Source organism: Balaenoptera musculus, chromosome 21, assembly GCF_009873245.2.
Source record: "Balaenoptera musculus isolate JJ_BM4_2016_0621 chromosome 21, mBalMus1.pri.v3, whole genome shotgun sequence".
NCBI classification, from domain to species: Eukaryota; Metazoa; Chordata; class Mammalia; order Artiodactyla; family Balaenopteridae; genus Balaenoptera; species Balaenoptera musculus.
The window spans coordinates 10,736,214-10,748,606 of record NC_045805.1 but is presented as its reverse complement, the minus strand read 5'-3'; the positions used below and the strand labels follow the sequence as shown (position 1 = coordinate 10,748,606).

At 43.9% G+C, this 12,393-nt stretch overlaps 1 protein-coding gene across 2 annotated transcripts in view; it reads left to right on the top strand.

Moving 5' to 3' along the window:
* The window catches only part of MYOM2 (myomesin 2), an 84,774-nt gene that overhangs the window by 26,597 nt on the left and 45,784 nt on the right, over positions 1-12,393 (top strand). For both annotated transcript variants that reach the window (XM_036838666.1, XM_036838667.1), the window contains exons 10-13: positions 453-614; positions 2,981-3,122; positions 5,074-5,273; positions 5,875-5,928. In XM_036838666.1, coding sequence (XP_036694561.1) covers positions 453-614; positions 2,981-3,122; positions 5,074-5,273; positions 5,875-5,928 — 558 coding nt within the window. The remainder of the gene's footprint in view (positions 1-452; positions 615-2,980; positions 3,123-5,073; positions 5,274-5,874; positions 5,929-12,393) is intronic.

The following is a 12,393-nucleotide window of genomic DNA, read 5'->3' as shown; positions in this document are numbered from 1 at the left end:
GTCCTCTTTGCACTTTCCAGTTATGGATGTTGCCAAATCAGTAGGTGAAAAATAATTTCTCATTATTTTGTTTTGTGTCTCCTTGATATCCAGTGTTGAATATTTTTCGTCACTTACCTTTCTTCTCCCGAAATTTGCCTCTTTAGTTTCGTTGCCTTTTGACTGTGGTTTGTTGACACTTTATTATTAATTTCTAAGGAACGCTGGTAGGGGACTTCCTGGCGTCAGCGTCTGGGTTAAGTGCGTTTCGAAGCCGCAGCAGGGCCCCTTGCAGACGAGTCCCGCCTTTCACACTCTGAGTGCTGACCTCTGTCCTGTCCCGTGTGTCCCGGTCCCCCCAGGCCCATGTGTGTGTTTGTACTCTGGGTCAGGCTGGCGGGCACCTCTGTCCTCCGCGTGTGCACCGGGCCCCTGCATGTCCCTGAAGCCCGTCTCCCTTGACCATCTTCCAGACGTGCTGCTGAAGGAGTCCCAGTGGACAAAGATGTTCTTCGGGGGAGGCCAGGCCTCGCTGTCCTTCAGCCACCTCAACAAGGACGACGAGGGTCTCTACACCCTGAGGATCGTGTCCAGAGGAGGGGTCCACGACCACAGCGCCTTCCTGTTTGTCCGAGGTGCGCAGGCTACGGGTGGGGTGGGACGGGGCCCAGATGGAGCCCAAGGCAGCTCCCCGGAGATGGCCTGACCGCCAGGAGGTGTTTCCTGGGCGTGTCCCGATCACATCCGTGACATAAGCAGGTGTCACTGGGGTTGGAGCAGAGGCAGAGCTTTGTGTCCCTGTCACTGATAAATTGCTGGAATTCGTAGGATGACTCCTAGGAGTGAACAGCTTAGTGAACTGCTGATTCTGGAAGAAATCCACGCAGGGAGTGGGGTCCGGAGTGGAAGGGCCCGTTCCCGGGCCGCTTGGGCCTCCCTCCCCTCTTCCCCCGCTTAGGCCTTGTGACAGGGACAGGGCCATGGCAGGAAAGACCGACACTGTCATGACCACTGACTTCAGTCACATGTGTGTTTAAGACAGTAACCATGGGGGCCACACCTCTGGAGCGTTTACACCAGGAGACACGCGTGTTGTCATGTTTCATCCTCCCAGCAGCCCATGAGAGCCTTGTCCGTCCCACTCATGGAAAGGAAAACAAAGCTCGTGATATACCAGGCACAGTGGTCGATGTTATATATATACGTGTATTTATCTTTATGTATATGTGTAACATAGATATTTATATATTATCTATAAATGCCTATCATATATAGGCTTGTAGGTGTATATATTCATACATGTATAGATGTATATGTCACATATACATACTTTTATGTACATTTTATATATAAAAATGGATAAAGGGATATATAAAATGGATAAAATTATATATAATATGTATTATATATATGTATATGTGTATACATACATACAGGTGTATATATGTGTATGTATATGTGTACACACACACATACATATTCACATATGTATATATAATCTAAAATTCTTACAGCAGTTTTGGAAGAAAATATTCTCTCTTTCTCCAGTGAAGGTGTGGAGCGCAGAGGCCGGGACCCTTCTCTAGGAAGCAGGAGCTGGGCCCCTGTGAACCCCCGGCCCTGTGTGCGGGGCAGTGCCCCCCCCAGCCGAGCCCTTACCCTGCACCGGCCCTGGCTCGTGCAGCGGCCTCGGGCATAGAGGCCCCTCCTGGCCGAGGCCCGGCTGGCCCTTCCCGGGACACCAGTCTCTTCTAGGTGGCCGCAGCTGCTTTCCTGACCGGGGCCCCCCTCTCCTCTCCCCGCGGCCCTGGCCACTCTGTCCTCCATTCCCCACCCCCGCCTTACCTGCCCTGTTCTCCGTGTCTCCTGCACCGGTATGCCCACCTCGGGCTCCAGGTTATATGTGCCTGGAATAACACTGTCGGTATATTATTTTTTCCAAACCATTTCAGTTAGATCCATGCATGATGGAAGGGCTGTACCATCAGGGAATATTTTAACTTAAAAAAAAAAGTGCCAACAAGCACACCCACCCACCCACCAGACAGCATAAACGTGTAAGGCTGGGGTTTTAGACACGTCCACAAAGTTTTACCATTTTTATTCGGTTGGCATTAAAATGTGCCTTCCATTCTCCGTGCATGCCTTCTAGCAAGATGTTTTGCCCCATGAAAGCGCAATAAATGCAGTAGCTGAAATTGCCTTGCTTGTGCAGCCAACAGGAAGAATAATGCACGTATGGGGAGTTTAAGTGTTCTGACGACTTTCTGAGGACTTTGAATATGAGAGACAATATTTGGCTCGGTGTGAAGAAATCCTTAGCTTTTAATACACTGAGGAGATGGGAACAAGAAAGTGTACAATGCTTACACTGCTAAGAAGGTCCAACTGCCCTGGGTCCTGAATAAATACACATTTTACATAAGGAAATTAAATGTGCAGTGTATTAACTTTCTAAATAGCTCTGTTGGCCTTCAGTGCCGCCGTAATTAACATTTGAAAACAAACGTAATTGCATGATCATAATTGGCTGTGGAAGGGATGCATGCGTACGGACCCAAAGTGTGCTCACGACTTGAAGGGAAAAAAAAATCTAAGTCCTCAGACCTTCTGAGGACTCTGAAACACACAAGTGTCTAAGGTACTGTCTCTCAGGTGTTCAAAAGGCCTCATTGTTATTATCGTTTCGTCGGTCGGTTTTGGACGACATGACATCATGTGATGACATGCCATCAGTAGAAGGCGAACTTCAACTTGGATTCGTTTACGGAAAATCACAGACTGAGTGTGTCATAGAGGACAGAGTGTTTCGAGTTTAAAGACTCATCAATACGTGCATGTCTCTCGTCACCAATCCATCAAGGACGTGAGGACGAAGCAGGGCAGATCAAGCAGATAGCTCGCTGAGTTTGAAGAAGTTGTCAGCTGGCCTCAGCTGTCCCCCCCCTCCCCCGCACCCAGGACCCTGATCACGTGACTTCCCTCTCCTCTCCCACCCCAGACGCTGACCCCCTGGTCACGGGGGCCCCTGGCGCGCCCATGGACCTGCAGTGCCACGATGTGAACCGGGATTATGTCATCGTAACTTGGAAGCCACCCAACACGACCAAGGAGAGCCCGGTCATCGGCTACTTCATTGATCGGTGAGTGTCCACTGATTCCTCTGGGGGTGGAAACGTTCCTCAGAAGAGTATCACCCCAGACGACGTGCGTAGGTATTTCTCTAATCTCAAGTTTGTGACGCCGTTCTTGATGGGATGTAGGTAACTTCACTATTTGGTTATTAGTCGCTCCTGACTGGGTAATTGGAAAGTGTCGCCTGCCAGGCAGGGCCTCGTGTACCCACACGCGATTCCTTTGTGTGCTGGCTGAGGCTCAGTTTGCCTGATTGGCACCAGTGTCAAATCCCACCCTGCCTCTCCAGGCTCGCTCTGACCCCGGCCTGCGGGCTCCGCTGAGGGTCCAGCCTGGGGCTGGGATGGGGCTCCGGCCGGCAGGTCTGTGCTCAGCACTGTTCCTCCCTCCGAGGACGAGAGCCTGGGCATGGTGACGTCGGGCTGAGGACGCCAGCTCATTTATGCCCAAAGGCCAATCTTCTTCTCGGTTAAATAATGTTCTCTTCTTGTTTCCAGGTGAAAAATACTGATGTTTCAAGGTACAAAATATTGGAATTTGAGTAATAACGTAAATGCAGGTCATCATTAAACCCAGAGGAGTTTGAACTCTTTTCTTGTTCCTTTACTTGGAATAGTGCTCAGAGCCTGGGAGGGAAAGCAAGCGGAGCTGTGGATTTATTGGATATGCAATGCATTATCCATTCTAATCACTGAGAGAAATTACAGTCAAAGATAATGGATTTAGAAGTAAGATAGAAGGGTATAAGCTATGTTGTTATAAGAGGATGGCTCTGGGTAGGAATTTAAGATTTTATATGTGTAAAACACATTAATATAAGGCAGTTATTTCAGAAAGAAACAAGCAGCCCAGTTTGTTTGCGTTATGTTGATTAAATTCTCTTCTCCATCCAAAAAAGCTATAGTCACCATCAGGGTGATATTTTGATGTGCTGGCAGGTTTGCATTGTTCAGGGTTTACCTCGAACTGAAACAGAAAAACCAAAACAAAAGCTATTGTCTATTCTCCTATGACATTAGAACATTTTCCCAACCTTTTGGCAAAAAACGATGTCATGCACCTTCTCGGGTAATACTCCACTCTCTTCTCTTTTCTGACGCCCTCCTATCCTTGTAACCTGCCGGTTGTTGGTCTGGGCTGAGATTGTTTCTGCCAGACTCTCAGTTTTGACCACATCAGACTCTGGCCGAAACAGGTCAGCATACGCAGGTCAGAGAACTTTCATTAAAATTCCGAAGAGATAGGAGGAAAGAGAGATGATCTTCCTAAACGCAGGTACAAGACGAATTTTCTGAACTCGCTCTTTCTCCTGGGAATTTGACATGCAGTTTCTGTATTGAAATTTCTCAACCTGGGAAAATGGAGGTCAATTTTTCTACATTTCCAGGTTTCTGGTCAGGACTTAATATTTTCTAAAGACTTCCAGATTCCACAAGAGAGCGTTCTAGAAAGAACATCTTAACGTGATTGGAGTAGATGGTGAGCCAGCCTCGCAGCGAGGACTCACTTGTGACCCGGTGGAGAAAGATGCGTCTTTGGGACACCGGGTGAAGGACCGTTGATTTCCTGGGCCTAGGCAGCAGACGTGCCAGGGAGCTTAGGTGCACCCAGAGATTTTGTGGTGTAAATTGAAAGAGAACTGTCAGGGATAGATCTGAAATAACCTTTGGAGGAGATTTTGCCTAAATGTGTTTGAGGTGGGGAATTGAGCTTCAGCTTAGAAAGGCTCAGGGACGTATATGCGTATATACTACATTTCCTGGACAGCTCTGTCTTTTAAAGTTATTTATACTACTATTTGTGTGACTCAGTATTTCGACAACATTCATCTTACCGGTGGGAGATGTTCTCCTGTTATAACTGTGATTATATATATATGTGCGTAATGTATGTATGCAGCTCTATATACTTGCTAGACTGATACAGTTGTTATTCTCTACTCTTATTTTTTATTTGAAGATGTGAAGTGGGAACTGACAGCTGGGTTCAGTGCAATGACCGCCCCGTGAAGATCTGTAAATACCCCGTGACCGGACTTTTTGAAGGAAAGTCCTACATATTCCGCGTGCGGGCTGTCAATAATGTAGGGATCAGCCGGCCTTCCAGAGTCTCTGAGGCTGTGGCTGCCCTCGACCCCCTTGACCTCAAGCCGTTACAAGGTAGGGCGCTCAGACTTCAAGTTCCAGCAGTTTTGTGTGACTTGTTCTTTCTCTTTCCCCCCCGTCTTGTAGCTGAGCCTTGAGAACATCTTCAGAGCTGAGCACAGCACAGTTGTGCCTCATGGGCTCCGGGTGGCCGTCAAGGTCACGTTAGGGGTGGGGATGCCAGGCTGACATTTACACCTTGAAACGAAGGTGCTTCATCTTCCTAAGGCTCTTCACTGAAATCCAGTTACATTGGTTCAGAATTAGACTTTTCTTAGTCCACTGATGTTGTCATTTCAACGCATGGTGAGACTTAGAAGGCGTTGAAGCCAAGCCCCTCTCTTTCTGAATTTTAATTTCGCATGACCCAGATTCCTTAACGGGATTGGGCCCTTAATTATGGTTTTAAGTGGGTCACTGCATTTTCCTTACCTGCGTGGCCTTTTGAATCCAGTACAAAGAGCCGAGAAGCACTGGATCTCTTTGAGACCACTTCCAAACTATCAACTCTGATGACCTCAGAGTAGTGCGAATGCTGTCATCGTAATGCAAAGGTGATTCTGGGAATCCAGCGCTTTCTGGATGTCAAATTCAGCACTGACCTTTCTCTCTGCAGCAGTCCACTGGGAGGGAGATAAAGAAATCCTAATCTATCAGGAGGACCTTGAAGGTAAGGAACTCGTTACCATTTCCTTTCAGCTGCTTATACCCTAGGGATTTAGGGTTGTAATTAGAGAGTGATGGGTACACTCTTCACATGTAAAAATAAAAACTGTGGGTCAAGCTTAAGGTCTATGGAATTTAAAAAGTCAGCAGGCAGAGGGCAGGAATGAAAGTGAGAGTGGAGGTCAGTTCCTGGCTTCATGGCTTCATGTGGGGTCTCTCAGGCGTCCTCGGGGACCTACAGAGGAGTAACCAGACCCAACCTGAACTTGAGTCCTGGCCGAGGCTGGGTCCTTTCTCCCAGACTCCACGACTGAACAGTATTTTGTTTATTATTTTTTTAAGCAAAATTTTATTTCTAACATTTTAACTAAAAGGGACTAGTTTTCCTATCAAATAATGTCCCTGTGGTTTGAAAGTTTGCATTTCTTTTTTTCTATTGGATTTTATGAACTTCTTCTTATTAAGAAGTCCTTAGATATCTGGGAAGATCAATTTACTGAGAAGGAGAATCTAGCATCATTAACCAGGAATCCAAAGATTTAATTGGAATTATAACTACAGTTCACAGAGACAATGAGTGAAAACTTAAAAATTAGTAAGTCAGAAAAGAAAAACAAATATCATATATAATGCATATGTGGAATCTGAAAAAACTTGTATAGAAGATCTTATTTACAAAGCAGAAATAGAAACACAGACGTGGAGAACAAACGTATGGATACCAAGGGGAAGTGGGGGGTGGGATGAATTGGGAAATTGGGACTGACATATATACACTATTGTACTATGTATAAAATAGATAACTAGTGAGAACCTCCTGTATAGCACAGGGAACTCTACTCAGTGCTCTGTGGTGACCTAAATGGGAAGGAATCCAGGAAAGGGGGGATATATGTATACATATAGCTGATTCACTTTGCTGTACAGTAGAAACTAACACAACATTTGTAAAGCAACTGTACTCCATAAAAATTTAAAAAATAAAAATAAAGTCTTAGTTAAAACCTCCGCTTCCAGAAAAACTCAGAAACTGGGAAAGATGCCCAACAAGTAAGTAACAAAAGAAAGCAATTTAGCAAAGGTGGATGTTATGACCTCCTAAACAGCTGATGAAAACACAGATGTTTGAGTGAATAAAAAATGGCCCAGTTATATTGGAAGAGATGTTTGCTGCAGGAGACCAGCCTGTATAAAATACGCATTTTTTTGGAATTTTTGAATTTTATTTTATTTATTTTTTTATACAGCAGGTTCTTATTAGTTATCTATGTTATACATATTAGTGTATATATGTCAATCCCAATCTCCCAATTCATCATAGCCCCCCCCCGCCACTTTCCCCTCTTGGTGTCCATACATTTGTTCTCTACATCTGTGTCTCAATTTCTGCCCTGCAAAACCGGTTCATCTGTACCATTTTTCTAGGTTCCACATATATGCGTTAATATACGATACTTGTTTTTCCCTCCAGCAATGGCTTTTTTTTTTTTAACATCTTTATTGGAGTATGATTGCTTTGCATTGTTGTGTTAGTTTCTGCTGTATAACAAAGTGAATCAGCTATACGTGTACATATATCCCCATATCCCCTCCCTCTTGCGTCTCCCTCCCACCCTCCTTATCCCACCCCTCTAGGTGGTCACAAAGCACCAAGCTGATCTCCCGCTGCTATGCGGCTGCTTCCCACTAGCTATCTATTTTACATTTGGTAGTGTATATATATATGTCAGTGCCACTCTGTCACTTCTTCCCAGCTTACACTTCCCCTTTCCTGTGTCCTCAAGTCCATTCTCTACGTCTGCGTCTTTATTCATGTCCTGCCCCTAGGTTCTTCAGAACTATTTTTTTTTTAGATTCCATATATATGTGTTAGCATATGGTATTTGTTTTTCTCTTTCTGACTTACTTCACTCTGTATGACAGATTTTAGGTCCATCCACCTCACTACAAATAACTCAGTTTTTTCTTTTTATGGCTGAGTAATATTCCATTGTATATATGTGCCACATCTTCTTTATCCATTCATCTGTTGATGGACACTTAGGTTGTGTCCATGTCCTGGCTATTGTAAACAGTCCTGCTGTGAACATTGTGGTACATGACTCTTTTTAAATTATTTATTTATTTATTTATTTATTTATTTATTTATGGCTGTGTTGGGTCTTCGTTTCTGTGCGAGGGCTTTCTCTAGTTGCGGCAAGTGGGGGCCACTCTTCATCGCGGTGCGTGGGCCTCTCACTATCATGGCCTCTCTTGTTGCGGAGCACAGGCTCCAGACGCGCAGGCTCAGCAATTGTGGCTCATGGGCCCAGTAGCTCCGCGGCATGTGGGATCTTCCCAGACCAGGGCTCGAACCCGTGTCCCCTGCACTGGCAGGCAGACTCTCAACCACTGCGCCACCAGGGAAGCCCCCATGACTCTTTTTGAATTATGTTTTTCTCAGGGTATATGCCCAGTAGTGGGATTGCTGGGTCATATGGCAGTTCTATTTTTAGTTTTTTAAGGAACCTCCGTACTGTTCTCTATAGTGGCTGTATCAATTTACATTCCCACCAACAGTGCAACAGGATTCCCTTTTCTCCACACCATCTCCAGCATTTATTGTTTGTAGATTTTTTGATGATGGCCATTCTGACCGGTGTGAGGTGATACCTCACTGAAGTTTTGATTTGCATTTCTCTAACGATTAGTGATGTTGAGCATCCTTTCATGTGTTTGTTGGCAATCTGTATATCTTCTTTGGAGAAATGTCTGTTTAGGTCTTCTGCCCATTTTTGGATTGGGTTGTTTGTTTTTCTGATATTGAGCTGCATGAGCTGCTTGTATATTTTGGAGATTAATCCTTTGTCAGTTGCTTCGTTTGCAAATATTTTCTCCCATTCTGAGGGTTGTCTTTTTGTCTTGTTTATGGTTTCCTTTGTGGTGCAAAAGCTTTTAAGTTTCATTAGGTCCCATTTGTTTATTTTTGTTTTTATATCCACTTCTTTAGGAGGTGGGTCAAAAACGATCTTGCTGTGATTTATGTCATACAGTGTTCTGCCTATGTTTTCCTCTAAGAGTTTTATAGTGTCTGGCCTTACATTTAGGTCTTTAATCCATTTGGAGTTTATTTTTGTGTATGGTGTTAGGAAGTGTTCCAATTTCATTCTTTTACATGAGGCTGTCCAGTTTTCCCAGCACCACTTATTGAAGAGGCTGTCTTTTCTCCATTGTGTATTTCTTGCCTCCTTTATCAAAGATAAGGTGACCATATGTGCGTGGGTTTATCTCTGGGCTTTCTATCCCGTTCCATTGATCTGTATTTCTGTTTTTGTGCCAGTACCATACTGTCTTGATTACTGTAGCTTTGCAGTATAGTCTGAAGTCAGGGAGCCTGATTCCTCCAGCTCCATTTTTCTTTCTCAAGATTGCTTTTGCTATTCAGTGTCTTTTGTGTTTCCATACAAATTGTGAAATTTTTTGTTCTAGTCCTGTGAAAAATGCCATTGGTAGTTTGATAAGGATTGCACTGAATCTGTAGATTGCTTTGGGTAGTATAGTCATTTTCACAATGTTGATTCTTCCCATCCAAGAACATGGTATATCTCTCCATCTGTTGGTATTATCTTTGATTTCTTTCATCAGTGTCTTCTAGTTTTCTGCATACAGGTCTTTTGTCTCCTTAGGTAGGTTTATTCCTAGGTATTTTATTCTTTTTGTTGCAATGGTAAATGGGAGTGTTTCCTTAATTTCTCTTTCAGATTTTTCATCATTAGCGTATAGGAATGCAAGAGATTTCTGTGCATTGATTTTGTATCCTGCTACTTTACTGAATTCATTGATTAGCTCTAGTAGTTTTCTGGTAGCAACTTTAGGATTCTCTATGTATAGTATCATGTCATCTGCAAATAGTGACAGTTTTACTTCTTCTTTTCCAATTTGGATTCCTTTTATTTCTTTTTCTTCTCTGATTGCTGTGGCTAAAACTTCCAAAACTATGTTGAATAATAGTGGTGAGAGTGGGCAACCTTGTCTTTTTCCTGATCTTAGAGGAAATGTTTTCAGTTTTTCACCATTGAGAACAATGTTGGCTGTGGGTTTGTCATATATGGCCTTTATTATGTTGAGGTAGATTCTCTCTGTGCCCACTTTCTGGAGCGTTTTTATCATAAATGGGTATTGAATTTTGTCAAAAGCTTTTTCTGTATCTATTGAGATTATCATATGGTTTTTATCCTTCAATTTGTTAATACGGTGTATCACATTGATTTTTAAAATTTATTTATTTATTTTTTGTTGCATTGGCTCTTCGTTGCTGCGCGCGGGCTTTCTCTAGTTGCGGTGCGCGGGTTTCTCTTTGTGGTGGCTTCTCTTGTTGCAGAGCACAGGTTCTAGGTGCACGGGCTTCAGTAGTTGTGGCTCGTGGGCTCAGTAGTTGTGGCTCACGGGCTTAGTTGCTCCACAGCATGTGGGATCTTCCCGGACCAGGGATCGAACCCGTGTCCCCTGCATTGGCAGGCGGATTCTCAACCACTCCACCACCAGGGAAGCCCCCCTTGTATGTTATTTGTTGCTCTTCCCTTCCTGCTTTTAATATTTTTTCTTTGTATTTAATTTTTGATAGCTTGATATGTGTCTTGGCGTGTTTCTCCTTGGATTTATCCTGTATGAGACTGTCTGCACTTCCTGGACTTGACTGACTATTTCCTTTCCCATGTTAGGGAAGTTTTCATCTATAATCTCTTCAAATATTTTCTCAGACCCTTTCTTTTTCTCTTCTTCTGGGACCTCTATAATTCGAACGTTGGTGCGTTTAATGTCCCAGAGGTCTCTGAGACTATCCTCAATTCTTTTCATTCTTTTTTCTTTATTCTGCTCTGTGGCAGTTATTTCCACTATTTTATCTTCCAGACCACTTATCCGTTCTTCTGCCTCAGTTATTCTACTATTGATTCCTTCTAGAGAATTTTTAATTTCATTTATTGTGTTGTTCATCATCGTTTGTTTGCTCTTTAGTTCTTCTAGGTCCTTGTTAAACATTTCTTGTATTTTCTCCATTCTATTTCCAAGATTTTGGATCATATTTACTATCATTACTCTGAATTCTTTTTCAGGTAGACTGCCTATTTCCTCTTCATTTGTTTGGTCTGGTGGGTTTTTACTTTGCTCCTTCATCTGCTGCATATTTCTCTGTCTTCTCATTTTGTTTAACTTACTGTGTTTGGGGTCTCCTTTTCACAGGCTGCAGGTTCGTAGTTCCCGTTGTTTTTGGTGTCTGCCCCCAGTGGGTGAGGTTGGTTCAGTGGCTTGTGTAGGCTTCCTGGTGGAGGGGACTGGTGCCTGTGTTCTGGTGGATAAGACTGGATCTTGTCTTTCTGGTGGACAGGGCCTTGTCCGGTGGTGTGTTTTGGGGTGTCTGTGAAGTTAGTATGATTTTAGGCAGCCTCTCCGCTAATGGGTGGGGTTGTGTTCCTGTCTTGCTAGTTGTTTGGCATGGGGCGTCCAGCACTGGAGTTTGCTGACCATTGGGTGGAGCTGGGTCTTAGTGTCTCTGTTGAGACAGAGATGTCTGGGAGAGCTCTCGCCAATTGCTATTACATGGGGCCAGGAGGTCTCTGCTGGTGCAATGTCCTAAACTCGGCTCTCCCACCTCAGAGGCTCAGGCCTGACACCAGGCCAGAGTACCAAGACCCTGTAGGAGAGAGAGAGAGAGAGAGAGAGAGAAGGAAGGAAGAAAGAAGGGAGGGAGGGAGGGAGGGAAAGAAAAGAAAAGAAATAAAGTTATTAAAATTAAAAAAATTAAAAATAAAAAAGTAATTAAAAAAAGAAAGGAAGAAGAGAGCAACTAAACCAAAAAACAAATCCATCAGTGATAACGAGCGTGAAAAACTATACTAAAAAAAGACACACACATACACACACACACACACACACACACAAATGGACAGATAGAACCCTAGGACAAATGGTAAAAGCAAAGCTATACAGACAAAATCACACAAAGAAGCATACACATACACACAAAAAGAGAAAAAAAGGAAAAATATGTATATATAAATTTTAAAAAAAGGAAGAGAGCAACCAAATCAATAAACAAATCTACCAATGATAATAAGCTGTAAATACTAAACTAAGATAAACATAAAACCAGAAACAAATTAGATGCAGAAAGCAAACCCCAAGTCTACAGTTGCTCCCAAAGTCCACCGCCTCAAGTTTGGGATGATTCGTTGTCTCTTCAGGTATTCCACAGATGCAGGTACATCAGGTTGATTGTGGAGATTTAATCCGCTGCTCCTGAGGCTGCTGGGAGAGATTTCCCTTTCTCTTCTTTGTTGGCACAGCTCCTGGTGTTCAGCTTTGGATTCGGACCCGCCTCTGTGTGTAGGTCACCTGAGGGCATCTGTTCTTCGCTCAGACAGGACGGGGTTAAAGGAGCAGCTGCTTCGGGGGCTCTGGCTCACTCAGCCCGCGGGGAGGGAGGGGTACA